Source organism: Alosa sapidissima, chromosome 3, assembly GCF_018492685.1.
Source record: "Alosa sapidissima isolate fAloSap1 chromosome 3, fAloSap1.pri, whole genome shotgun sequence".
NCBI lineage: Eukaryota > Metazoa > Chordata > Actinopteri > Clupeiformes > Clupeidae > Alosa > Alosa sapidissima.
The window spans coordinates 21212842-21240644 of NC_055959.1; the positions used below are offsets into that span (position 1 = coordinate 21212842).

Below are 27803 nucleotides of genomic sequence, written 5' to 3' on the forward strand. Positions count from 1 at the left end.
TTTCATTGATGTTTACAATCCTTCTTTGCCTTGACTGTTATGTAACATGGAGAAAATATATCTTAACAATAACATTCTAAACATGATTATACCAGTTTATGTCTAGGTATGGAAACACTAAAGGCACATTTCAACTAATTGAATAACTCAGAAACTGCAGGTGGATTAGCCTAACCAGTAGAATGTTGGATCATGCGCAATCCACGAGGGCACCTTCCACGAAGATTGGGAGCTGGTGAGCGCTGAGTAAACGGTCTTTTATCAGGCGAGCGCAACCCACTGTTTTTAAGCTCAACCTGCGTTATCAGCAGTGCACGTGGTCATGTCTCTGGGTGTCAGATAAGCCGAATGTTGCGACCCAAAGCAACCCGCCTTCTACAGCCCCAGGGGAAAAAACAATATTGTTTGGCATCATCCTGTCCGTTAATCTGCCACAAACTGACCAGCTAGAGCACTAATTTACTTAACTGGATACCAACATTGATCTTGACGAGGGGTGTTTTGGAAGTCTACAGACATTTGTCTCCATAAATAATTCAATACAACATACTCCAACAGTCAGTTAGCCTTCTGCTGGGTAACAGGAAAGCACATGAGGGGGACAATGGGTTGGAGAATGGAGTGTGGTTTTCGAGGTGGTTACAAACAAGGATGTGGTATGTCCAGCTATAAATTAGGCAACATGCCATCAAATAAAAACGTCATGTATGTGTGTGTTTGTAATAACATGATAATTTACAGAGACAAACAAAACAATTCCCTTTTACAATACTTATTATTTTTATTTATGTAAACAAATGTGTCAATACATTTCAATTGGCAAAGATTTTTCTACACTTTTTTAAAAAGACATTCCCAAATCTCATCCCATCTCACAAAATACAAGGAAATAAACAGTACTTTTCTGCCACTTTTGCAAACCACTGTATGAGACTGAATGTGACATACGCAAATGCATTACAACAAAAGTAAAAACGTTTAACAAATCTCAAATTTGTGTCAGAATCTGACCGCAACAAGTAGACTAATTTGAATCAACATTGTTACATTTACATTTGTCTAAACAGTTGCTGTGTGGGGTAAATATAACACGTAAATATGTAGGCATGTGCCTTTAGCTTCCACCCCCTAGAAGGCATTAATGCTATGTGAAAGAGATCCAGTGTGTATCTTTAAACTTCAGTGTATTACTAAAACGAACAAGCATTTGAGCTAAACACACAAGAGTGCAATAGTGTCCCACCAACAACACACAGAAACATGTTCCACATGCCTCGCACAATCTGTGAGTTAAAAACCGTCATAAAGCAATGGATCTTTGGCACCACACACATAGGACAAGGAAACACATTTGCTGCTCTTCCTGGAACAAGAAAAAGTTACCAAGTAAATATGTAGTGTTAATTCAGTGTGTACTGATTAGTGTCCGTGGAACAGCAAAAGAAAGTTGTCTGTGTTCTATTATTTTTTTGTGTTATGTCATAATTCTTGTGTTATGTATTTTCTGATTGCCTCGAAATTCAAGAGGGTCATAGCCAATACAGGGCTACTTAAACAGGGTAACTGATTGGTGAGTACACCTCCCTTCTGAAGAGTGTGAGGTACAGTCATCACTATCACTGGGTCTACGGACTGTGTGAACCCTGGTGTTAAGAGAGAAGCTTAAGGACACATACAATTTACACATGAAATTCAGACACACTTGCATGTGTCTTCAGCTTTTAGAACTCCATCTAACAAAATCAAGATATGGTTTAAAAAAAAGAGATGAATATAAAGAAGTCATCTTAAGCCTAATTAACACCAAAGATTCGTGACGAGATGAGCTGCAACATTCTATAAACCAGCAACTTGCTGCAATGTTCTATAACCTTGCAACTGCGACTAGACACGGTGAATGCTTTGCGACGGCTTTCAACAGCTGGCAACGACGTGCAACGTTTAATTCTCACCTCTGCAACGGTTTCGTTTCGTCGCGAATCTTTGGTGTAAATTGGGCTTAAGGTAGTATGCAGTCATACATATTCCACTACTAAGATTATACACACAACAACAAGGTGACATTCCACATCCACTGAGATGAAACCACTAAAAAGAATTGTGCATCTTCATTATGATTGAATTGCAGTCCATCGATGTACAGTTAGCCATCTCACAGATATCCTGCACAGCAATAGATATTTCTGTGCCAATTGCAATCTTGTTAAAGAATGCAAACAACGGTGAGGTTATTTTCTATCTTCCTTTTGTAACCATGTGGGGTGCGTATTTCAGATATGACACAAGGTAAGGGACAGAGTTGGGAGAGGCCAAAACGAACGCTACGGAGCGAGAGAAACTGAGGCGGTGCAGAGCAGATAGGGACACGCAGACACAATGCAGCACATGGCTGAGATAAAAGCATACCACAATGACTCCTCCAAAACTGAAGTGACTGACTTGGGACTAGAGTGCCTATAGATATTTCTGTGCCAATTGCAATCTTGTTAAAGAATGCAAACAACGGTGAGGTTATTTTCTATCTTCCTTTTGTAACCATGTGGGGTGCGTATTTCAGATATGACACAAGGTAAGGGACAGAGTTGGGAGAGGCCAAAACGAACGCTACGGAGCGAGAGAAACTGAGGCGGTGCAGAGCAGATAGGGACACGCAGACACAATGCAGCACATGGCTGAGATAAAAGCATACCACAATGACTCCTCCAAAACTGAAGTGACTGACTTGGGACTAGAGTGCCTATTCGAGGGGCATAACATGTTCTATGGCGCTGGATGTTTCTCTCCATTGTACTGAAATACTTGACATTGGCACTTGGAAACAAGAACTTTGTTTAAACTCATTTTTGAGTTTTGAGTAAACTCAATTTGCTTTGCCACTGATTTCCCAGCCCAATGGCACCCTTCTGTCAATGAACAAGCATTTCATTAAGACAGAGACTATATTTCACTCTCTACCTCTCCCTTTCTCCTATGATATCGATGTGTCTAGTAGATTGCTGTGGCAAGTGTAATGTGTAAATACACCTTTAATGCGAACATTCATTAAAACTGACAATGTGAGCAACGCATGGGTCACAGAAGTAGTAGTGTCCCAACTGTTTGTATATGGGCTTGAATATCAGGCAGATATATCATCTAAATTTTGGTGGACAAATGGCACGCTGTAGGAGTACTGGAGTACCGGCCAATCCCTGCAGGGGGTGCTGAAGACGGCTTGGGCACGGGGTAAAGCATTGTGGTGGTGAACTTTGTAAGTGTGTGTAAGCTATCACTATGCTTCTGTTTCAGTGTTTTTTGACGGAGAGGTAAAAGGCCAGTAACAAAAGACACAGGGGTGATTATGTGAGTGTGTGCTTTTCCTTCATTTTTACCCAACCAAGAGTACTTATGTTGGGTGTGGGTAAAGTTATGTTTGCATTTATGAGGGAATGAGTATCTTTTTAAGGAGATCTCCCACCATGATTATAGTGATTTTGAGTATATCAACAGATTGTGTTTGTACTGTACACAAATAAGCAGCCTGTCACTCAGAAACGATGGGGATTGGGGTAAAGAGTGGGGTCTGTGTATGGATGTGGAGTGGGTCTGACACACAGATCAGCAGGCACAGGTGCCCTGGCTCTCGGAGGGGGTCTCATGCAGGCTGGTGTCGTGGTGGTTGTTGGGTTGCGCCCTCTCGCCCTCGATGCTCTCGTTCATCTTTTCGCAGATCACATCCACCAGGCGCTCAAACACCTGCTTCACGTTGATGTTGTCCTTGGCACTGGCCTCGAAGAACTGGAATCCTGGAGAAAGGAGGAGAGGTGACGATGGCCGACAGACAGACAGAGAAAGAAACACAGACCGACCGAGATGCAAATGAGAAATGCAAGGAGGAAGACTTAACATTGGTGGTAGTTCTGGCAGAGCTCAGTGCATTAATGTTACTTAATACCACTGTTGCCACACTTGTGTTATGTTAATTACACTTTGAGGTGTAGCAGCCACTCCACTTAACGTTTGAGGTGGTAATGTAGACATACATGTACGTTTTGCTACCCAACAGGTGTGTCATTATCCCTTACTCAACTAACAATGACTATGGCGTAATTGCGAGACCAATGTTTACCTAGCTCATCAGCCAGTCGCTGGCTGTCTTCTGTGGGGATTAGGCGGTCATCCTCCAGGTCACATTTATTCCCCACCAGGATCACTTGGGCGTTGTCCCACGAGTACGTCTTAATCTGGGTAGCCCTGTGGGAGAGAGCCCTCGCCGTCAAACACACCTACACCTCCGACTAGTGTCTTACAGAGACTGTGGCAAGGATACAATGACTGGTCTATTGAGTAGAACCTTAAATACCGGTAGTTGGGTTATGATCATTAAATTGGGCTTTTCCTGTTTTTCCAAAAAAATGATCAAAAATCAACTTGCTTGTGTGATGGAGATGGAGATGACCTGGATGGAGATGGAGATGACACACACCCCCCCCCCCCCCACTCACCAGTCCTGCACGGCGCTGAAGGACTCCTGGTTGGTGATGTCATACATGAGCAGGAAGCCCATGGCTCCTCTGTAGTAGGCCGTGGTGATGGTGCGATACCGCTCTTGTCCTGCTGTGTCCTGTTAAGATGGACGCATACACAGAGCCACATTAAGCATAATGTTACGCGCCATTAGGCAATGACAAGTAACAGGGAAAATGTGGTCACAGCAGCAGACATTTAATAAAACCACATTGGAGCAGTATGTTCCATACTGAATTTAACACAATTCTAAGTATGCCCTATTACTGATAAAAGAAAAAAAAAAATCAAGCAGGTGATCGGAGTGTCGTCAAGGCAACCCTCCTTTGCTAACAAATGTCTCCTGGTTACCTGGTCTAGGCCCATCATTTGCATTGAGGGCCTTGACATCAGTGAATGAGCAGGGGAGAGGAGGGTTACCCAGGTAACAGCTGGGCCACTAGAACCAATGAATGTCCCATTAGTGCTTTGAGAGACTGCGGATGTCAGGAGCTGGCCGCTACACAGAGGCAGCTCCTTCAGAGATGAATATGAAAACCAAGTGGCTCTGACATTTGTGTGAGTGTGTGTGTGTGTGTGTGAGTGAATGTATTTACACAATAGCATGTGCCTCATGAGTAACTGTGTGTGCTTTATACTGTATGATTAGGCACAGGTGACACATCAGAATTTATAATGAAAGCCGATTCAATATTCCTGTTCAGAGGCTGAGAGCAATTCATATTGAATACACCGGAGGACCAAAAGGAATGCACTTTTCAGCCAAAAGGAAGAAGCCTAATTACCATCTGCCTGATCCTGATAATCATCAGCTACATGCGCTGTATGTCCACCAACATTACCCTGGTGCAGAGCAGGAAATGACTGGGTGTTGTCATAACAAAGAGGAGAATGAGTGGAGTGTCATAGTAAATGTGTGTCAGTGTAAGTGGTGGTTTCTCTTACAATATACTGTGACATACAGTACCATGCCAAAATTGGTACTGTATGTCAGTGTAAAATACTGTACACTATTGATTATATTATTGACAACAATGGTAAATGGATTAGTATTAAAAGTAAAAATGTAGTAGTAAAAATGTTTAACTGTTTGGATGAATCCATCAACCCCATTGTGAAGGCTCACCACCAATACATGGCTGGGAGGCATACAAACCCCTCGCACACACACACCAGGTGTCGGGGACGAGGTGTGTCACTACTCTACAGATGACACTTTCATACACTGTTTGCTTTACACACACACACACTCATTTGTTATTGATTTACTCTGAGGGTCAACTACATTTACAATTTTTGGACACAGAGCACTAAATAGAAATATTCACATGTATAATAGGTATATGTGAAAGTTAGAGGTTGGAAGCAGGCTAAATCATCTGAGTGATATCGCTTAGTCCTGAGTCCTCATCCCAACCACATGCATGCACACACGCACACAGACACACACACAAAGTTAATTATTAACTGACATTAGCTAGCTCAGTTAGTCCTGACTCCTGGTTTGACCTAAGGGTTCCATGCCCCAGGGGGTATCTGGGCCAAATGAGATGATTTATTTTTGCCACTGCACTGTTGCTATACTCCTCTTCGTTTCCCATGACAACATCTAATATTTGGAGAGGATTAATATCTTAATCATATTTTGCTCTTTTTGATTCATGATCTTGATAAAGCACTGCTGGGTGTGACAACAGACTATTCTACCTACTGAATCATAGAAGCTACTGACACCTATGCTTATATCCTTTACTTATCCATGACTTTTTAAACATCAAATGGACAAGTTGGCACCTACATTAGCTTCGGTAAAACGTTTAAGTAGACTGGCAGAATTTATGTTCTCCAGACCTCCTGGCTCAGGAATTATTTTGCACATTGCTGACACAAGGGCAAGATCCTAAAACAATTGAGGCCCATTACCAGGAAATGGAAAGTGAAGTGTCAAACTGACACATCAGATGCACAGTAGATCAAATACACTTCACAGCTCTGCAGCAGCCGAGAGGCTGCGAGGACAACAACTTCCTCTTTTTTGCCTGTGAACTGTACCGCACCGTGACATGTGGCTTGTGTACCTAATTATTCAGAATGATGGTGTAGTGCCCAGTGAAATTGTGTGTATTGTGAAATTGGACAGCTGCCTGTCTACGCCTCCCTCACATCAGGAACAAGGAACACTGCGATGGCTATGGCATGAGAAGAGTGTGGGAATGGGGCTGGAGCCAAATACAACATAGAGAGAGTTGACAAGTTGTAAAAACTGAGATAGATGTGATCCTGAAAGTTGTTCCTCATTAATATATAGGCGAGAAGAACCACAAAGACAGCTATAATATCTCCAAGCAGTACTCCTTACTGACTACACAGACTACATTTTCTGTCCTGTGTATGAATTAAATTAGATAAATGAAGATTCAACCTACATCCTGTTCAGTTAGGACAGCATCCACAGATTTTTACTAATTACTTCACACTTCATATTTTAAACTGCTGCTGAGTAGTTTGACTGAGGTGACTTTTCCTACTAATTTCACCCTGCTCAAAAGACCTGCAGGCTTCCTCATTCCACCCCAGGAAGATTTGCTTCTAGGTTGCTAGATCTAGTAGCTGTTGGGAAACTCAATCTTGCCTCAGAGGTCAACGTACACTACTGCTTTGTGTAGTTTTGTTGTGTAGTGTGTGTGTGGTAGGTTAGGGGTCCATCTGCAAACACACAGTCTGTGGAAGTCTACGCGTACTCTAACTCACCCAGATCTGCAGCTTGATCCTCTTGTTGTTGCGGAACACGGTCTTGACCTTGAAGTCGATGCCCACTGTGCTGACGAAGGCCGAGGTGAAGGAGTCGTCGGCGTAGCGGAACAGGAAGCTGGTCTTGCCCACGCTGCTGTTGCCGATGATCAGCAGCTTGAACATGTAGTCGAAGTTCTGGTCGGCCGCATCCTTCTGCGATGGCTGCTGCACGCGGGAGTCATTCACTGACGCCATCTAATGGAGAGGGACAGTTAAGTGCTATGAGCTTTTGTCCAGGCAGTCTGGAGGCAACACTGGCTGGACATACACCAATACAAATGTGACTATTTCCACTGAGTGGAGCAAAATGAAAAACACACCATAATCAAATGCCAATGCCCTTAGGACCTTTAAATGCTTCCTCTGGACTGGAAATGGGTACCTGACAAAAATACACTATCAAAACCTTGACCAACTAAGGATATTGACTCTATAATAATATATTGACTCGAGTTTCACCTATAATGATAATGTGAAAGTTATTCACTTATAAAGTTCAAATGAAATGCAGATGTAGCATGTAGATGAAGGATTATGTAATGCTTGTATGTAAAAGATATGCGATAGCAAAAAGTGTATACACTTGTCAAACAAGCTCTGCTTCACCCGATTTCATCCCTACAATGTTTGAAATTATAACTATGCAGGAAATAAAGACCATTTCCTGGTCACAGTATAAAGAGAAAGGAATTTACATCCAAAAAATAAGAAATACAGTAATATTCTAACAACTAATCACATCTGGGGTGGGTTTCCCTTGTATGTACTAGTGAGGATTCATTTCATTAAAAAAAAAAAAACTGTTTGGATAGAAAAGGATTGAATTACTAATCAATGAATGTTTGATAGCAACAATGACTGGCCTTTAAAGTTCACACTGTCAGGCTCTTGCCTCATCATCTGCCGTGTGGTGTCACATTACACTCTGAATAGAGTAGACCCTCCAGCATCACCCACGTCCCAGAGGTGAGATGCTGACAGGCACAGCGCCCAGGAGAAAAGAACGGACTGAGAGAAAAAAATGATCAGGAGAAAGGGAGGGGAAAAGTGAGACCCGATGGGGGAATAAAAGGGAAGATATACAGGGAGAGTGAGACAGCGATGGGGAGTGGCACAGAGCAAATTAGACAGACAGACAGAAAGAGAGGGAGAGAGAAAGAGACTGCCCTACTGATGGCAGCTGATCAATCACAGGCACACGGCAGCACTTCCCTTTAAAAGGGAAGAGATGCGTCACCATGGATACCGGCCTGGAACAAAGACCCCAAACCCATTAGAGCGTTGTGCCTGTATGCCAAACAGGGCTCACCTCCAGAGCAGCAGCTATTACGCACAACACAAGGAGGCAATTGCTATTGTCCAGGAGAGAAGCCCTTGTTTAACTACTTTCTCTTCAGATGTATGTGTGTTTGACTGGGTATGTCCATGCTATATCTAAAACAAAACAAGAGAAAATCAACACCCAGCTTGTTAAAAGAGTTATATACGAGATTAAAGAGTTAGCAGTACATCAGCAGTATTTTGAGTTCTGGAAGGCTGAGGCTCCTTCGTTCCATGAGCCTTTGGAGTAAGAGAGGCCCTGTAAATCAGCTTTCATCCAGTGACAAGCCACTGATGGCAAACAGGACTGGATCAAATCAGTAGCAGAACCACAAGGCCAGGCCCTTAGGCACCGAGGTGAATACGGCATCAAAGATTTGCCCAAATGGCTTCTGTTTTAACTGCGGTTGGAACATTATGTTGTTCTCTTCTGTCTCACCAGAAAAACTTAAGCCTTCTGCAAAGCCCAGTCACATGTCTGACGTGTGCAGGCTGCAGCTTACAGAATGCTCTGGGGTGTATCAATGTGAGTTAAAACACATAGCCTACTGAACTTTTAAAAAAAATCAGTGAAATTACTTTAATACCTTGCCTTTTCTGTAGGTGTTTGGTGGAACAACCTGGCCATTACATGTTACTCCTCCACTAGACCAAACAGATGGCATATGTCTTGTGAAAATTAAAATCATAAAAAGAACCATAAAACCCTGTTTTAATTAGGTGCTCCCTATTTGCAGCTGAGAGAAGCTCTGCCCACCAGCTGCCCTGTATGCCATTCTCAGCAGCCCAAACAAGCAGGCCAAGAAGAACAGGAGTCTATAGATACCAAACCTGTCCACAGAGTAGAAATGTACTCTAAGAGCTTACATTGCTTTGGCACCAGGCTCTCATTCAGACACTAACTAAATTGAGGGAGCGAAATGTTATAATTCTTGGTTGCTGGAAAATCGTTATTAGCTCAAGGGAAAGCTGACTCACATGCACACTGCTTGTTACCTAAAGTCACCGCTAGAATACCATTACTATTGATCAGATTTGTTGTGGCACTGTTCTGTTCTTTGTTTTGGAAAGAGGGTTGATGACACGAAGCTAATGTAGAAAATAAGGAATGCTGGTGGGCTAGCCTACGTTTTTTTTTTTATAAACTGTAAACCCTGTTAGTTACAAACACAATGCTATGGAAAACAAGATATTAGGCCCATTGGCCAAGTAGCAAATATCTTTAATCTAGTCAGTCACTGACCACTAAAGAGGACCGAAGTATAGGCCTACCACAAAAGTCGAATTAACTGATAGGACATGGAACATTCAAGGAAGTTGCCAACGGCACTGTCAGGATTTTCCAACTTAATTTCCACAGCATAGCTCTAAGTGGCAACTGCCGATCATCCATCAATTTCACCTGACACACGCACCTCGATTTGAAAAGCGTTTGTAAGCTTCAGGCGCACGCACCATATGGACAACATTTTCCTAGTCTTTTCAGGAAGACCATAGAATTCTCAAAAATATAAACACGCCCAGTGACCAACAATGCACAAAGATTTCGATTGAACACAAATACAAACTAGACTAAAAGTGCAGGAAAATACGGAAATAAGCCACCAACCTTAAATGCAACAGTTCTTTTATCGTGTCCGGTCCCTTCTTCGACGACCAGTCTATTTCCGACAGAAGAAAAAAAAACTTTTTACTATTGTTGTAGGCTATCCTACGATTTGCTTTAGCAGCGCCGTCCAACAACGGACTTGAACACTGCTCCCGGATCTTGTCTGTGTACTAAGGAGTAGCCAGTTTGAGAGAAAACAGAGCAGTTCCCTTGTTGCCCGGGACTCAGTTTGTGAATGCTTTGCTGGCCCTCTCTTGGAAGGTGTTTCAATGACGCGGTTGCGCGCGGCTAGGAATACATATACGCACGCACGCAGAATAAACCTGTTCCTCGTTCTTTTTTGTCTTGTAGGATACCAGTCCGAATAATATCTGTTTTTTTTTCTACTTAAAAGGTGTGTCCCAACACTTATTTTTAATGCCCTTTTAATATGAAATACAGTATTTCCGCCTATGAAGCATGTACATTTAGCTGTCGGCTAAAGTCTGTTAACATTTCTTTGTCACAAAACCATGGACACTTCCGCAGAACAATCTATCTTGACTTTGTTCATTGTATTCTAGCAACAGGATTTTTTTTCTTTTTTAAGGAAGCAGTGTGTTGTGACTTATTTGTAAAGAATGCAGGTCCAGCTCCTTAAAGTGTCCCTCCCTCTTTTAAAAGGAAGAAACTTCTGGAATTTATATACCATAAGTGACAATGGGTGACAAAAAACAAAACTAGGGTAGGTGGTAAACCCGTTATAGAACTGCACTGAAAAGAGCCACACAATGTCTTGAATACTTGATTGACCCATATAATCCTGTATGAACTTGGCACAACTCTCACCACTAACCATCAGCAGGGCTACCTCCCCGGTCTTTTGCAGTGACTGATGGATGTGCACTGGGGGGCTGGGGGTATTCAAGTGTGTCTTAATAGTATAACACCTCACAGATCTGTCCTAATTCTTTGGAGTTCTTCAGAAACAGGAGTTTCCTCTACTGCTCTCTTCAACCCTGCTCTTTCATCCTCCAACTGGGTTTCCAGCCAGTTCTTTATTGGCCTGCCTGCTGTGGCTTAATGAAGAGAAGAAAACTGCTGTTGGACCATCCAACTCTGCTCTCAGAAAAGCCTTCAGCATGCCAAATACTCCATTTGTGTACCACTTATTCCATTGAAAGGCTCCCGCATCAACTAAAAGTTACTGCATAAATACCACCAACTGCCAGGAACCCTTCACCCTGCCTGTTGTCCAGCCAAATGGGTTCAAACAGTGATTTTGTTTTTGATGAGAACAAGTGGTCTCATCAAAATGGTCATTGGCCAGAGCATGCTTTTCAGCTTTGAGAAATGGTAACAGCAATAGGAATAAGTCAAAAAACGTGTTTGAGTCATGAGCAGGATGCATTGCACATATTTTGTTGGATCTCAAATATGTACTTGCACATTAATAGTTTCCAATCAGAAATATTGTTTTGTACAGTATGAAGGATGCAACATATTGTTGTTAAAGCTATACTGCGTTCTTTTGTAGAACTCAACTCAGCCTTTTTAGTATCACAGTATAGTCTACACATATAGCAACAGTGTGAGCAAGGGGCTGAAGAGCTGTTGGTTAGTGGAGACCCAATGAAAGAAAGTAGTTGGCTTCCTCCAAGACTGATTGTTTGTTGAGCTTTAAAACCCTTTCTTTATGTCCTTATGACAACTAGATGTACCGCAAAGCGGTACAAAATATGACCGCCACTCAGCCCTGCACATTCTCTCCACAAAAATGAATAACGCTTGTCAAAAAGCACACATGAACACACACACATGGACACACACGCACGCATGCACTCACACACACACATAAAGACACATGCACACACACACACAAACACTATACACATGCACTCACACACTATACAAATACACACGCACACACACACACACACACAGAAGAAGCACACATATGCACAAAAACAAACACACACTATGCACACTCATTTACATAAAAGTTGCAAGAGTAGGGGATGGAGTAGGAGTTGGAGACCAATTGATAAGCCTGATTTATTTTTGCGGAGAGAATGTGCAGGACTGAGGGGCGGTCATATTTTGTACCACTCTGCGGTACATTTAGTTGTTTACAATGTTTCAAAATGTGTCTTAAAGGGAAAATCAAACACATAATATGCACCAGTCCAGCAACTACTAAAGCAACATGAGAAGTATACATCAAGTGCAAATCTTATATTTGGGTTATTAGATTTTGGACGTGGGGTGGTGAGGCCCCTGGGGACCAAAATTTAGTGGGGCTACATGCCCACCAAGTTTCATGTGCCCCGGTGTTTCGGTGTCCCGGGAATCGTTGACCAAAAATTCAGGAAGTTGATGACGGCAGTCAATATAACTGCACATATTTGGGGATAAAAAAACTCAGAGAAATATAAAAACTACTTTTCAAACAGTCATTGATAACAGTGCCAAACAGTGGATAGTGCCAAAGCCCCACATATATTATGTGTTGGCCCTTTCATAGACTGCCCCCTGGTGCGCTAAGTAACAATGCATCACTGTATTGCCAGCATTTCATAAAACTATGGTATATCCACACAGCCAACGCAGAGCATACATATTTGTTAATATTTTATTGCAAAAAAAACCTTAACAACTCATCTTGACACTGACTTGTGTTACTCATGAGGAATCCATAATAGGATGTATTAGTCAAAGATTAGTTTCAGGATCAATCTCAAGTAGCCTATAACATGTATACATGCTTATGATGTACAAAACTTCAAAATATAGGAAATAGAAAAATATTATGAGAAACTTAATGGCTTTATCATGAAGATAAAAGATACATGCTCACTTCACTGGGTTTCTTTTTTTTTACAGCAGTACATTTTTGCAGCTTCAAATACACCAGCTATGACTGTGTTCATTCACAGCCAATTGATTACCACTCAGAAGTTCACATCTCAAGGATTGTTTGAACGGGGGTAGAAGGAGATCTGTAGCCACGTTAACATGAAAAGTTTTTTTTGTCATTCTGATTAAACTATTCCGATTGAAAAACACGAGGGTTCATATCAAAGATTCTAGAACAGAGCTCTGTTCTAGAATCTTTGGTTCATATGGTCTGGAGGTGCAGCGCCAAATACACCAAGTTGGTAGTAGTACAGACGAAGCCGACCAAATTGCAGAGGTTTGAGAGGCCATGGAAGCGAAAGAAAGTCTTTCTGAGGGCTTGGTACTTGGGATCCTGCTCACGTAGCTTGGTGTAGCCTTCCTTATTGGCGCTCAGGCCAATATCGTTCCCTAGGCCGTGTTCCTGCTCGATGGCCTGCATCTCAAACATGGCCACTGTAGCATCTGGGCCGAACCAGTGTGCGTTCATACCAGCCATGATCAAAGCCACAAAATAAAATGCCATCTGTGGAAGAGGAGGTGTGTGTACAGGTATTTATGGAGTTATGTCATGCAGAGGGTCAGATTCTGAATTATTTATTCAAAGATCCTTCTTAAAGAGCAGCATGCAGTATATTAATTTGCCACCATGCTTACCTGTACCCCTTCATGCCAGTCCAGTAGTTCTCTGGGGTGGTACACTGCATATACTGCTAGGTTTACAAAGCTGCCTCCCAGAAGACAGAAGAAATAGACAGGGAATAACTTACTCTGCACTAGGCCAAAGGTGTGTCGTGTTACCTGAGACACCAATACAAAGCCTGAGGATCAGAGAGAGAGAGATGCCACTGTGTTATTAGGAAAACATTACTCACAGAGTAAGTAAATGATTTCAAACATCAGGCAATCCTTACCCCCTATGAAAGATACCCACACCTGCATCCCCCAAGTGAAAGAGATCACCAAGAGGTGAAGCACTTTAATAAGGTCTGTGGGATCCCCTTCAGTAGCCATGGCAAACTGGCTGTAAGGAAATTACAATTATTTCAGTGGAACTTATGTCACTGCAACAAGAAGCTGCAAGCTTAGCCTAGGCACTGGCCCATGCCTACTCTCACAGCTATCGTTATTCAGATGCCACTGTGCAACCTTGATAAGATATTAGGCCTATCTACTCAAATTAGGCCGCCAGTGTCCGCAAACAAATTTCTTCGATTTCAAAGAGACCACTCAATTTTATTGTAATAGGCTACAAGCTCTTCATTATAGTGACAAACGAAAACAATTATTAGGCTACATAAAATAGTTCATCAATATGTAATCAACAACGACCTGTTACACAAGTTACGTTCAAAACTCCTGGTGTGCCTTTATCGTTGATCACAATGATACATTTTGTAGGCTAAAGCCGGTTTTTTGTCTGATTAGCCTACCTTACGTGAATCAAATGAACTGAGCTTGAACTTGGACCTTGGGCAGGCGTCGTCTCGGGTCCGCTTTGGATACTAGAAGCGAATTCGTAATAAGAAAATGTGTTCCTTGTTAAACCACGCCCTCCAAGAGCCAACCGCAAATCACAATTTCCCTTTAGAAACATTCAAGCCAATCATCTTTGAGAACACACAGGTTCCCTTAGAACCTCCCCGTCATTATGACACAACACTTGACTATAGAAATGTATGTTGCATGGCAGTTACAATGTAACACCGGCCCCTTTTCATTGTGTTAACGCTTGGTTGAGATAGTCATGGATGAAGAAAGCGGAATGGTAGGCTACAAGTAACATAATGGCTTGGCTCATTATCTAGTTATTTAAAATATCAGGGAAATGAAATGCTTCTCGTTAATTAATCTATTACTCTTTTAGAGTACATCCAAGTCTCTGCAGCCAGCAGCTGAGGGAATGCATAGAACAACAGGTAGATCTATGCCTCTGATTTGTTTAACAGTCATACTTTTTAAGGAACATTTTCACATAGTACATTTAAATTGTGCAGGGGCTCTGGTACGACCGTCTGTCCTTGATGAGATGCAAGCTTTGAGGGCACAAATTAGCACTCAAGCCTGGGTAATCTTTCTCTTGGACTCATTGCTCTGAGGTGGTCAATAAGACGTTAAAGTAAAAGAGATAAGACTTTTACATTTAATTTAAAATATCTATAATTAGGCCTATATTGTGTTTTACTTGAGAATTCACTGTGTTATTTTACATGTGTGTTCTCTCCATTATTTTCTCTTTCTTTAGAGTATCGATTCACTGAGCAAAACACTGAGTGCTCTACAGACTGAAAGCAACCAAAATACAGCTGCAATCGCACAAATTCAAGGTTTTTCTCTCTCCCTTATCCCACCCCCCCACACACACATAACCACCTCCACACACACACACACACACACACACACACACACACACACACACACACACACACACACACACACTAACTGTCTTTTTACAACGTTGGTTGGTGTTTCCTCAGCTGAGTTGTTCAACCTCGCCAAACACCTTTCTGGTCAACGGCTGGAGGAGCGCTTCGAGGCCCTTCACTGTGAGGTGTCCTCCGAGCTCCACTACCTGCGCAGCCTGCTGCTTCCCTCCTCCTCCCCTGGGCCTTCCTCTGTCTGCCTGCCGTCAAGCTCCAAACCATACCCTGTAAACAACCAGAGCCAGGCTGGTCTCAGCCACCTTGCCCAGGAACTCTATCACAGGTAGGCTGTGTGAGGGGCAAGGATTACACCAATTGAAAATCGATTAGCCTAGCTTAGAAATGTAAATTTTCTAAGCTAGGCTATGAAATGTGAATTTCCCCTAGGGATCAATAAAGTATATCTATCTATCTATCTATCTATCTATCTATCTATCTAGTTTAGGTTGGTCTTGACAATGACGAAGAAGATTATGACGATGATTATGGTGGTGATGATGATGATGACAATTACACAATTACAAGTCACCTTTATACCTATCAACATCCAAATGACAGTTTAGGATCTGAAACCTCTTAAAGGTGAAATCTGGCCGATTTGTACATGGATCTTGATCGCTAAACGTCGCCGAATACTATTGATAGGAAAAATAACGACCAAAATCGGTGCTACGGAACTGTAGCTGCAGCTAATGGCCAGTGCTCCCAGCCCACTGAGCTACAGTGCTAGGTCTGGGGGCATCAAACGTGCCTCTTTTTTGACCTCTTAACAAACTCAAAATGTCAGTAAAATTCCTTATGTGACAAAACAATGCATTTTCTACTCATTAGCTGTCTAAATTCAACATTTTTACTGTCACACTCTGCTTGCCTTTTCCTGCAACAACTGAATTCCCACAATAATGCAGCGTGAGCTAGCTTTCAGGAACGTGCAAGCTTAGGCATCATTTGGACTGTTTCCATGTAGTTACATTGACATTAATATCATAACCATTACAGTGCTTAATTAACTATTTTTAAGAAGAAAATAAACTTAAAGTTCTCGTTGCGAAGACAGCATGAGCTTGACAACAGACTGGAAACTGAGGTATGTGACAGTACAAACTTTGAATTCAAACGATTTCTTCACATCTATAATGAGCAGAAAATGCATCGTTTTGTTACGTAAGGACCTTTTAATTACATTTTGAGTCTGTTTAGAGGCAAAAAAGGCATGCTTAGATGATGCCCCCAGACCTAGCATTGTAGCTCAATGGGAGTACTAGTCATTACTGCAGCTATTCCATTTGGTCATTATTTTTCCTATTGACAAGTACTCGGCGACATCTAGCAATCAAGATCCATGTAAAAATCGTCCGGATTTCTCCTTTAATGTGCATCCGGTTTTCACACATCTTTTTCTTCTGGACATGCATGCAGTAGACGGATTCTTTGGGAGCAGATAGGAGAGCTGAGGAAGGAGATGCACGACATCCAGTACCAGCTCAGCAAGTTGGATTTCTCACATATAGCAGAGCTTTAAACTCCTACACTCTGTACTAGATAACATAGATTTACCTTTAAGCAATGAATGCTTGAGTGGATATGAATTTGTTTTCTGGCTTAACCTGAACTTTCTTTGTGTCCATAATTCAGTCAGCATTGCTTCCCTGATAATAAGGCACATATATGCTATATTAGCTATCACACTATCTCTTTAGCAGAGGTCTTGATGAATGTATTTGTGAGTGTTTGGATCTTACCTGGTGTCACCTTTGTGTAGATTATCAAAGAGAGGATGTGCAACGGAAACTGACTGAGAGGTGTTACAATGACAGAGTAAGTTTTATGTCACCTTAAACCACAGAAGATACAGTACAGCCAAATATATAAAATGCTGAAGTGAAACCTGTCAGTTGGATTCTTTGTGGTCTGGTTTGCAACATAAATATGTCACTATGTGGGTAATGTTTCCTTGATGTGCACTTTGAAGTAATAGTCTCTTGGGTGGCATTTGCAGTGCATGGAGAGTGTGATTAGCTGCTGTATGGAGAAAGATGACACACTGCACAGATCACAGAATGGGTAAAATGCAGCCTATATGAGGCAATGTACTTATGTGGGACAACTTGAATGTTTATGATGTGCTTCAGTTTGTTTTAGTGCTCCATGTTAAAAGCAAAGCTGGAATTAGTATATTATGAGTTACATCTGGTTTATTTCAGGGCTGATATTTCACAACTACAGAAGTCACTTCAGAAGATAACCATATCCAAGGGGAAGGCTCCTATTAAACCTAGTAAGATGTCATGTTTTCAAATGAAAGGGAGTATTCTGCATTGCTGTATAGTTTTGTAATAACATGAGGAAAACTCTTACAAGTCCTCCTTGATGTGTGCGTGTGTGTGTGCATGTGTGTGTGTTCATTAGGACGGGTGTTCAAACCTATAACAACCTCAGACTCCGATGACAGTTCTACTCATCTTGCAGTGATGTCATTGAACATAAAAAAGGAAATGATCCCAACAGCTCGGTAACCACTTTTGGCTGATTCATTCTGTTTGATGAAAAAGCAGAGTTTACAACTTAGAGTTGACAACTTAGTTTGTTTCTTTTGCAGCAGGAAATAGAGCACTGGATTCCACGTATATCACAGGTCCAACTGAAATACTCCAACATAAGAAACATGCAGTAAATATCTGGAGAAAAGATTTTGCCTTTTGATTTGTTCTGAAAGTCATCCGAAATGGATGTGCATGTATTTCTTGGTAAATAATATGTGCATATAATGACCACTAGGTGGCAGTTGGACACCACCTAAGTGAGTCATGTAGCTCAGTGTTTCCCAAACTTTTTTTCTGGGGACCCACTTTTTAAAAATGCCAGACTATCGCGACCCAACTCGTGACTGTGGTAGTTAACAAACTAGATCCTAACGGAAAGCTGTTAGCTTTCCTAAGCTATATAAGGTATAGGGGTATTACACAACATAAATTGTCACTAGGCTATGCTGGCGACCCTGTGGGTCGCGACCCAGTCTTTGGGAACCAATGATAGATGGTAGATTATGGTAGATTACTCACCTGGAGGGTGAAAAGTTGCTAACTTAGGGCGCTTTTTCAAAAACCATAGTTGCTAACTAAGTTAGCTACTTTATTGGTTGCAATGCAATTTCCCATTGCCAACCAACAAAGTTACTAACAGGTTAGCAACAGGTTTTGGGAAATGGACCCCTATACAGAACCCTGGAGGGGTTATTCATTGCAAGATATTTTTTGGTGTAGGCCTATATCCAGAAAACATGCGCTCATCTTACTAAATTGTGTACTTATTTTACTACCGGTAAATTGTGCGCACGTTTTACTAAATAGTGCGCTCATTTTACTAAATTGTGCTCTCAATTTAGTAAATCATGCGCACAATTTACTAAAATGTGTGCACGCTTTTCTTTTTGATCAAATGTTTTTTATTTTCCAAATAGATATGTACAATACAAGGTATTAAAGAAAATCTGAGTTAAAGACAGAGAAACCAGTTAACAATACACACACAATTCCAACAGCATTCAGAGTACAAAAGTCACAATTAGGAGATGCAATAATTTTCATTGCATGTCGTCTCCTGGGGGTCAAATAAAATCTATGAATGAATTTAAAGTGTATGAGTTGGTGGTCGGGGTTCTTGGAGGTGTCATGTAGATTTTCCCATACTGTGTCCCAGCAAATATCTTCCTCTACCACAGGGATGAGGTCCCTTTCCCATACACTTTCCACTGGCAATGATGCACGGGGATCAGAAATAAATTTGTAAAGAAAATGTGTGCACGCTTTACTAAATAGTGCGGTCATTTTACTAAATTGTGCTCTCATTTTAAGTTTTGTAAAATGAACATACAATTTTGTAAAACGTGCTCATGATTTATCCTAGTAAATTGTGCGCACAATTATAGTAAAATGTGTGCAGAATTGACTAAATTGAGCGCACAATCTAATAAAATGAGACCACATCTAGTAAAATGAGAGCACTATGTAGTAAAATGAGTACACAATATGCAAAATTGTGCACACAATCTAGTAAAATGAAACCACAATTTAGTAAAATGAGCAGACAATTTATTCAAATGAGCGCACATTCTCTCAATATACAAAAACATCTTGCAATGACACCTCCCCAGCTTCATAATTCTGCCTCCTAATTGGCACTTGCCAATGTGTTTGTATATTACATCGGATAGCCATTGAAATCCAATGCTGAGTAAGATGCCTAGTAATCCTCTCTCTTTTTGAAAGTGCTTACTGTGTCTAAAAATAGGCTTTGATTGATCAGAGTGCTGTTTAACTTCTGTGTTTTTGATGTGGTCAACAGATTGTCAATCGTAGGTCAATCAATTTTGCAGTGTCGAGGCATCTTATGTCAGAGCCACAATACCTTAACTGTCACTAAAGATTAAAATCATAGGTGAGGGACTGGTGTTGTTCAATTTACAATAGTTTGAAGTTTTAGCCAATAAATTGGAAATAACTGCATAGCTTGAATGAATCTTAATTCTTGAAATGTGATATAATGTATGAATTTGAAATTGTATAGCTACAAAGTTGAATAAATTTCTATTTTAAGTTTGTAATTTTTAATTTTGAGTATTGGTGGTCAGCCACTGTGAGCAAAGCAGCTGCTGAGGATGGGAGGGCCTTCTAGTTTGGCACCTGCCAATGATCAACCAGTCTGCTATTACCATATCCATATTTGTAGTGAAATTCACTAAGTAAAATTCATTTTGAGATCAAAATCATCAGATGGGAAACAGATTCTCCCTGGCTGAAATGAGCCTTGCCTATTACCGTTTATCTGACATGGAGTAGACTTCATAGGACAGTCAGTTCATTCCCCTGTGGGTCTGGCTCGTCAGGATAGGGGTCAAGTGCTCCAACATGAAACTTTTTTTACAGTAGGGGCTGTGAATAGCCACTGAGGTGACGATACTGACATTATATTATTGCTATTATTTTACGAGAGTATTATGTGATGCACTGCTATTTATTTCTACTATATATTGTTTTGTGTACTGGAAGCCTTTGCATCTTGGCATGCTAAAATTGTTGTCAACTCTTTTTACCATGATGCAAAAGAAGGACTAGATCTTGATACTGTGATACTGTGGACTTCTGCAGCGATCACTTATTACTTAGAGTAGACATAATAAAATACCAATGCATACAATAATATTAGATGAAGAAATATTGTTATACTTGCCACCAGAATGATATGATATATTGTGCTGAGAAATATTTTGTTACTACTGTTAGAGGTATATTACCTGTGACACATTTCATACACAAAGGGGGAACCAGCTTGCTTCTCGGTTGCTGGTTGAGTTAGCTGGGCCTATTTAACAAGAACTATTTGTTTGAGTGGAAAGTGAAGGCCTTTTTGGCTACAGGCCTGAGAAACTAGTTTTGCCCATAACATTGCACTGCACTAATTCCCAACAAACACTCATAAGAACACCAGCACTACTACAACCCTCGGGAGATGGGAGATGTTTGTCTTACCGGTTGGCAAAGTCACTTCCCCAGGAAGTAATTGACTAAGAAAAAGAAACGTGTCCCCCCTTTTCACAGGACTGTGCCATAAACAGCTTAGCTGGTTTATAGGAAAGGGCTTTGAGGGATTACACAGCGCTGACCCTGTCTGGAGGGTAAATAGCCCCCTCCTGTTTCATTAAGGGGGTGTTTGTTACAACAGATGGAGACACCTTGCCCTTCTGGCACCTGAGAGTTGGTACTCATAACTCCAACAGCACTTACTGTAGTGAAAAAAAAGGGGGGGGGGGCATTCTTTGATACCATAGATTTGCATGTAAGTGTTTTTACGATGACATTTCTATAAAACACATGAGTTTTGAAAGTTCATTTCAACAACATCATCATTTGCTAACCAAAACATGATCTTCATTGTATGGACATAATTAGATCCAACCAATTTTGTTGACCATTTTGTGCCTGAATGAATTTTTTGCCAATGAGGAGAGATGAAATGGAATCGGGAAATGACTGTGGGTCGAATTTGAACCCGAGTCCCTGTGGGCATTTGGACCTGAATGTGATTCAGATGTGGTTGCCACTTGTGCCCCAAAACTCCCCATTGAATGTACTAATTGAACCTTTGCCTATGGGTCAAAGGGGTCAGATGGATGTGTCTCTTATTACCTAATGGCCATTAGCTTCTTTGTCATGCTTCCTCTAGCCTGTTGATGCAAGCTCCACTGATTACCCGACACATCCTAGCAAGGCATCTCTATGGTTCATCCCCTTGGGCTAATTTTAATTTGCAGTTTAGTGACATAGCCACGTGGGTTCAAGTGAGAAATCCCCAAGAGGTTCATAACAGGGGAACCTTGTGCATTTTAATCTTCTAATAATAGGCCAGTGTTGCATTAAAGTGAAGTCTGCATTGGTAAAGGCCTCCTTGTCTTGGCTGTGTGTGTGTGGCGCAAAGTTGTCCTAGCAGTTGGATTGGGATTAGGTCTGAAAAAGGTGACTGACTGTGACACAAGGTGAGACAAGGTGGGAACTCCTGGCTGGAGTGATTTCTCAGGGCTGTGATGACGGCATCCAGATTAAGGCCAAGCAGAAGCCACTTTCACTCAGCAATTGATCATGTGGTTGTGTGTTTACAAATACTGCTGGAGATTCTGCAGTCCATATTAATGTTTAGTGGTAAAAGATCCCCATTAGAAGTGCTTTAAGAGATGTTTACAATACACCCCCCCCCCCCCAAAAAAAAACAAAAAACAGAGACACACACACTTTTTTTGCATATTTATTACTACAAAATTAGTTTACAAAAGTTGAAATCAGTGTATCAAACACACATAACATTACACATTTTTTTTAACTGTAAACAGGTTAGCAATATTGATTTCAGTAATATTGTACACATTTCAAGGGTGGATAGATACATCTCAGATGTGCATATAAACATTTCAGAAGCTGCATTTAAACAGAGGTAGTGAAAAAACAAATCCCTCTTATTTACTCTCCCAATACAATGTCCATAGTATGTCTTATTCTAAATATAAATAAACAGAAGCATACACCTGTTCACAGAATCTGCTTGCAGACCAACACAGAGCTCCACCTGTAAATCCCCAGATATTTACTATAGCTAATCCCCTCTAATAGAGATAAAATAACTTGTCTTGATCTGCTAAAGTCCAGTGATGAATGACGTCAGCAATGGCTCTATGCTCCAAAAATGCTATGAGTGCAGAGGGCTTATTACCAGATGATATCTCACAATAATCTCAAACCTACACTCAATTTCTGTCGAGCCCAAGTCAGACTACAACTGATTCAACTGATGAAGGTGTTAACACCTAAACATCAGATTACATCCTATTGACTATGTGGGCTAAATATAGGCCTAATGTTGTCTTACCTGCCATGGAAACAGTACTGGTTGTGCATAGGTAAGTCCATCATAGCATTCACTGTCAAGCAAAACCAACAGTGATGTTCACTGTAAGGTGTAAGGACCCACTTCCTCTAAAAGTACTGTAAGGTGTAAGGACCCACTTCCTCTAAAAGTACTTACAAAAGTAGGACCTACTGACTCATCTCTCCTCCAAGACCATTGCACTGACTTGCACTGACACAGCAGGTATCATATTCACTGATTTACAAAACCAAAACAGTTATAAGTTAGCTTTTGCAAAGCATTTCAACTGTAGACAGAATAGAAACAGTATATATGTACTACCATGAGCCCCCTACTTCACCGGTGGACCCAGGTTAGAACTGGCTATTACGCCGCACAAAGGCATGTCCCCTAATAGCACACTGCATTTCTATGAAGGTAAGTTGTGCGACAGTGATGGCACAGGGTCCTACCACTTTGAAGCCAGACTTCTTGTAGAATGGAACCAGGAAGTCTTCACACATAAGTACGGCGCGTCGCACATATGGCAGGCAGCGCAAGTACTGCTGGTAGCGCCACATCAGGATAGGCCCTTTCCCCTGCTGGCGGAAGGTCCGATGGACGGCCAATACATGAATATGGACCGTGTGGCCATGTGGCTTGTGAAGAGTAAGTGCGTCCTATTGTCAAAGGACAATATACAGTTGAATTATATAAAAAAGACAAGAGTAGCCTACCTATGTAGGCTATAAAATTAATATAAAATGATATAGGCTACTAGGCTATATTGTGTTAATGCGATAGCCTACTTTATCAACTTGGTAGTTATTCGTAATAAATAGGCTAGGCCTACAGCGATATAAGAAGATTGTGTCAACATACTGTGTTTAACCGATCCTCGTCCCATAGTGAACCGATGATAAAGGCGACGAGCCTGCCCTGCTCAAACCATCCAAGAGACAGCTCAGGACACAGAGTTAGAAAGTGACGGACTTCGTCTAGGTGGAGCGGACAGTCTCCAGACACGGAGATAAATGCTGAAAGAAAGTTACATTTTTATTTGAACTGGGTTTTAAGGAATCAGATACACACTCTAAAAAAAACAGTAATTTGTAGGCCTACTTGCTACGGGATTCAGTGAAAATTCCACTCAAATTTGAAATGCGCACCAAAATGTCGCGTCATCCAGTCAGTCAAAAATAACATTGTTGCTCTGGTTTCGGTCAATGTATTTCCTATTTGATTAAGAGTACATTAACATTAGTTGGAATTCTTACCTTCTCTCTCAATCTCAAAAACACTGATAGCGTCCTGCGGATTGAGCGGCCGAAATTCGCTCGCTGGCAGCGTATGCCGACGGTGTCTCCCGGGTGACTCGATTACGGGTCTTAGGAACGGTCGTGTAGTAGTTACAGACATTTTTTTTATCTGCTCTGTGGACCCTCTGTCTACGTGTATCCTCTGTAGTCCTCTGCCTTGCGAATCCCTGGTGATCACCTTCAAGCCTGTTTTAACACCTCAGGAAGAGATTAAAATGTAGCCTATGACTCATTCAACATGGTTATCCTGCTGCTTATTTTAGCGAGCATTTCTGTTGAAAATGGTTATGTGAGTTCTGTAAAACAACAATTCTTAAAAATACCGGTACATTTACAGCAAAACTAATCCTAAACAAAACTGTTCACCTGACTCTTCCAAAATAGGCCTATGGGGGTTTATGATACAGCAATCTCTCTCTCTCTCTCTCTCTCTCTCTCTCACACACACACACACACACACACACACACACACACACACAAATGTGATTATCACGTGAAGAGATTTTATTTTCTGTAGCCTAACGCTGAGCTTTTAAACTTATTTAGCTAATTGTTTTATTTCAGGGTATAGGGGCCAGGGTCTGCAAAGCGCTTTGCGACTATTCGAAATGTTTTGCCACTATATGTTATTGTAGCCTATGTTGATAATAAAACAAGACATGCTTTTTCATGGGCAATAATAAACAACGAGATGAAAGTGTTGTTTGGAATGGAAAATCAACAGAAAATCAACGACACATGCACTCCACGATCTCCCTGGAAGCAGAACATCACTGACAGCAGCATCTTAAAACTCTGCCATCCTGTTGTGTTGATGATAGCACATCACAAGAATGCACTGTTGTGTAGGGCAACCAATGGTTTAGGTATCAGTTATGGTTCATATTTGCCATTTACCCCAAGATCACATTTATGATCATATGATCATTTTCATTTTTTGTGAGAAAACAAGGCAATTGGTTTTCTCAATTATAAAAGGGTTAAAAAAAATATAAACAAGATTTTTCATCATTATTTGTACTTATTTCTAAGAACTTAATCAGAACAATTGAAAGTGCTTGAAATTTAACAATTTTGTAACTTTGTATGGGAATAGCAGATGCAGAAAGACAACATTCCCGCAGACATACGCACAGACACACACAGAGACTCATACACACAGACACAGACACACACACACACAGCAGGGGGGGGTGTACCATGTGCAGTTATTGAAAATAAGGTATTTTTTATGTTCTTCACAGAAAATGAACCAAGGCCAATGAGATTGAGTTAGAAGAAATAATAAATAGCATAATTCTTCTTTTAGCAAACATTGAAAACATATGTTAACACATATGTAAATGGAAAATGTTATATTAATTTTGAATTTGATGCCAGCAACATGTTTAAAAAAAGTTGGGACGGGAGCATGTTTACTACTGTTCTGCTTCACCTCTTCATTTAACAGAATTCTGTAAATGTTTAGAAACTGAGGAGACCAGAAATGCTGTCCCATTACTCCCCAATAAAAAAAATCAGTTGCTCAACAGTATGGGGTATTCTTCGTCATGTTTTTCATTCCATTATGCACCTAATTTGACAAATCTAGACTGCAGACAGGCCATTTTACACCTGGACTCTTCATCTATGGAGAAATACTGTTTAATAATGTGCAGAATTAATTTTGCCATTGTTTTCCTGAAATATTCAATGTCTTCCCTGGAAATGACATTGCCTGGGTGGCAGTATATGTTGCTCAAAACCTGTATACATCATTCAGAGTTGATTGCACTCGCCAAATGTGCAAGATGCCCATACTGTAGGCACTAATGCTCCTCCACACTGTTATAGATGTTGAGTTTTGAACTGAGGACTAAAACAAGTTGAATAGGTTGGATACTTGGATAGGCTTTCTCCTCTTTAGCCCAGATAAGTCCACGAATTCCAAAAAGAATGTTTGATAAATTTTGATTAGTCTAACCACAGGACCTTTTTCCATGTTACCTCAGTCCATTTTAAACAACCTTAGGCCCAGATAAGACGGTGGTATTTTCTGTATTATGTCTCAATACAGTTTTGGCTCGAGATTTGCAGATTATTGCATTCTGTTTTTATTCACATTTTACACAATGTTCCAACTTTGGGGGGGGGGGGGCTTTTTGCATCTGTGCCCAGGGGCCCAATGGCTCATAATCCGTCCATGCTTATCATATAAATCAGTATAAGTATAACTATATATACTCTTTTGATCCCGTGAGGGAAATTGGGTCTCTGCATTTATCCCAATATGTGAATTAGTGAAACACACTCAGCACACAGTGAACACACAGTGAAGTGAAGCACACACTAATCCCGGCGCAGTGAGCTGCCTGCAACAACAGCAGCGCTCGGGGAGCAGTGAGGGGTTAGGTGCCTTGCTCAAGGGCACTTCAGCCGTGCCTACTGGTCGGGGTTCGAACCGGCAACCCTCTGGTTACAAGTCCGAAGCGCTAACCAGCCCCTATCAGAATTACATTGTTAAAAAATCATAAACCTACCAGACAATGTGATTTTAAATTTACATTTTAACTTTATTTTCTTCATCTCAGAATCTGAAAATAAAAGAATGTTATTGATGAATGAAAAAATATAGAATAGAATATATCTCTTGATTACCCAGCATAACAGTACAGTATGTGACAATAAGTCAACAGTGCTAAAGCCTTACACTTGCAATCAGGAATGCTGGCCAGTCACCAAACTAAAGAGAAATTGATCATCTTGTATACTTCTTCTAAAAGAAAAAAGAAAAAAAAAAGAAGTAAAACTCAAACAAAATAGACACACAAATCAATAAAAGCACAGGCATTTGAGTAACAGTGGCTTCAATTTCACTAAAGACAGATCTGATAAGAATAAGTCCATTCACCAAAAAAAAGATGAGTAACATTCATAGAGCCACAAGGTGGCGCTCTCTCATGGCAGAGGCATTTAATCACTGCACTGTTGGGATTGCATAGCTTGTCATCACGTTGTGCTTTATTTCCCTAATGTGCATATGGCCCTGCACATATGGCTTAACCTGACCCATTAGATTATAACAGAAATTACATCACAGTCTAGAGCAGTGCCACGGCAGAGTTGCACTAGTTCTTCAGGGTTGGCACCATCCCTGGTATCTAGGAGAGAAATGCATGAGTGAATTGCAGTCTTGTGTGCTACCTTTCGCTTTTCAAGGCAGTTGAAGAGGAAAGCTGGCATCAGACTAGTCAGATGATAGCAGATGGCTGATATGCAGAGCAGCACTCTAATGCAGTCTGATCATGTATTAAATTTCCACGTCTCTGATGCAGCGCACTGGCACTGCAAAGCATAATCTTATGATTGAGCATTTTTAGACCACATAGCAGCGTGAGGGAGGGGGAAATGGTTTTCGTAGAGCCTGGACGGCAGTCCACACTGATTGGTTCTGTGGTCATAGTAGCGTGACCTAATGTTAGTAATAGGCCACTAGAAAAAAATGCTGACACGCTCTCTCTGGAAAGCAAACATGTATACATTAGCCATTCCCGTAACATAAGGCGGTTTCGTTAATGACTAATA

At 41.1% G+C, this 27803-nt stretch overlaps 4 protein-coding genes and 1 long non-coding RNA gene across 11 annotated transcripts; 2 read left to right on the top strand and 3 right to left on the bottom strand.

The window, feature by feature from the left end:
- Window positions 1-755: 755 nt before the first annotated feature.
- On the bottom strand, window positions 756-10738 carry rab3db (RAB3D, member RAS oncogene family, b). 4 transcript variants are annotated; one of them, XM_042087016.1, is made up of 6 exons: window positions 10229-10738; window positions 7620-7681; window positions 7258-7494; window positions 4485-4603; window positions 4109-4233; window positions 756-3785 (listed from the first exon to the last, which is right to left on the bottom strand). In XM_042087016.1, exons 2-6 carry the CDS (start codon window positions 7620-7622, stop codon window positions 3598-3600), a joined length of 672 nt encoding a protein of 223 aa, XP_041942950.1. In that variant the 5' UTR covers window positions 7623-7681; window positions 10229-10738; the 3' UTR covers window positions 756-3597. The 4 variants fall into 4 exon arrangements, with proteins under 4 accessions (XP_041942950.1, XP_041942952.1, XP_041942951.1 ...); XM_042087018.1 differs by lacking the exon at window positions 10229-10738 and adding an exon at window positions 8609-9456; XM_042087017.1 differs by lacking the exon at window positions 10229-10738 and adding an exon at window positions 8192-8289.
- LOC121705792 lies at window positions 3902-27430 on the top strand. Its single transcript, XR_006030893.1, has 3 exons — window positions 3902-3912; window positions 10700-10711; window positions 27342-27430. It is a non-coding gene; the product is annotated as an uncharacterized LOC121705792 (long non-coding RNA).
- Window positions 12824-14634, bottom strand: tmem205 (transmembrane protein 205). 2 transcript variants are annotated; one of them, XM_042087015.1, is made up of 5 exons: window positions 14536-14634; window positions 14017-14126; window positions 13760-13923; window positions 13324-13628; window positions 12824-13277 (listed from the first exon to the last, which is right to left on the bottom strand). In XM_042087015.1, the coding sequence occupies exons 2-4, from the start codon at window positions 14114-14116 to the stop codon at window positions 13326-13328; spliced, it is 567 nt and encodes a 188-aa protein (XP_041942949.1). In that variant the 5' UTR covers window positions 14117-14126; window positions 14536-14634; the 3' UTR covers window positions 12824-13277; window positions 13324-13325. The 2 variants fall into 2 exon arrangements, with proteins under 2 accessions (XP_041942949.1, XP_041942948.1); XM_042087014.1 differs by having other exon boundaries at window positions 12824-13628.
- LOC121705786 lies at window positions 14778-18229 on the top strand. Of its 3 annotated transcripts, none has more exons than XM_042087012.1 (11): window positions 14778-14870; window positions 14970-15021; window positions 15100-15170; window positions 15348-15429; window positions 15580-15808; window positions 16948-17012; window positions 17288-17343; window positions 17525-17589; window positions 17730-17803; window positions 17935-18037; window positions 18125-18229. In XM_042087012.1, exons 1-11 carry the CDS (start codon window positions 14850-14852, stop codon window positions 18132-18134), a joined length of 828 nt encoding a protein of 275 aa, XP_041942946.1. In that variant the 5' UTR covers window positions 14778-14849; the 3' UTR covers window positions 18135-18229. The 3 variants fall into 3 exon arrangements, with proteins under 3 accessions (XP_041942946.1, XP_041942947.1, XP_041942945.1); XM_042087013.1 differs by having other exon boundaries at window positions 14779-14870; window positions 16945-17012; window positions 18128-18149; XM_042087011.1 differs by having other exon boundaries at window positions 14780-14870; window positions 16945-17012; window positions 18125-18228.
- LOC121705790 (serotonin N-acetyltransferase-like) lies at window positions 22391-24384 on the bottom strand. Its single transcript, XM_042087021.1, has 3 exons — window positions 24198-24384; window positions 23803-23957; window positions 22391-23600 (listed from the first exon to the last, which is right to left on the bottom strand). Exons 1-3 carry the CDS (start codon window positions 24337-24339, stop codon window positions 23295-23297), a joined length of 603 nt encoding a protein of 200 aa, XP_041942955.1. The 5' UTR covers window positions 24340-24384; the 3' UTR covers window positions 22391-23294.
- Window positions 27431-27803: the final 373 nt, after the last annotated feature.

Excerpts from the sequence above, each read along its gene's own strand:
- LOC121705790 (XM_042087021.1), bottom strand. The coding sequence starts at position 24,339 with ATGTCTGTAACTACTACACGACCGTTCCTAAGACCCGTAATCGAGTCA. Across the intron at positions 23,958-24,197 it reads TTTTGAGATTGAGAGAGAAG|CATTTATCTCCGTGTCTGGA; the intron begins GTAAGAATTCCA and ends ACTTTCTTTCAG. Across the intron at positions 23,601-23,802 it reads ACGAGGATCGGTTAAACACA|GACGCACTTACTCTTCACAA; the intron begins GTATGTTGACAC and ends CTTTGACAATAG.
- tmem205 (XM_042087015.1), bottom strand. The coding sequence starts at position 14,116 with ATGGCTACTGAAGGGGATCCCACAGACCTTATTAAAGTGCTTCACCTC. Across the intron at positions 13,924-14,016 it reads GTGGGTATCTTTCATAGGGG|GCTTTGTATTGGTGTCTCAG; the intron begins GTAAGGATTGCC and ends TCTGATCCTCAG. Across the intron at positions 13,629-13,759 it reads ACTGGCATGAAGGGGTACAG|ATGGCATTTTATTTTGTGGC; the intron begins GTAAGCATGGTG and ends CCTCTTCCACAG.
- LOC121705786 (XM_042087011.1), top strand. The coding sequence starts at position 14,850 with ATGGATGAAGAAAGCGGAATG. Across the intron at positions 17,013-17,287 it reads CGACATCCAGTACCAGCTCA|ATTATCAAAGAGAGGATGTG; the intron begins GCAAGTTGGATT and ends ACCTTTGTGTAG. Across the intron at positions 17,344-17,524 it reads AGAGGTGTTACAATGACAGA|TGCATGGAGAGTGTGATTAG; the intron begins GTAAGTTTTATG and ends TGGCATTTGCAG.
- rab3db (XM_042087016.1), bottom strand. Across the intron at positions 4,604-7,257 it reads GGATCAAGCTGCAGATCTGG|GACACAGCAGGACAAGAGCG; the intron begins GTGAGTTAGAGT and ends CCATCTTAACAG. Across the intron at positions 4,234-4,484 it reads TTCAGCGCCGTGCAGGACTG|GGCTACCCAGATTAAGACGT; the intron begins GTGAGTGGGGGG and ends TCTCTCCCACAG.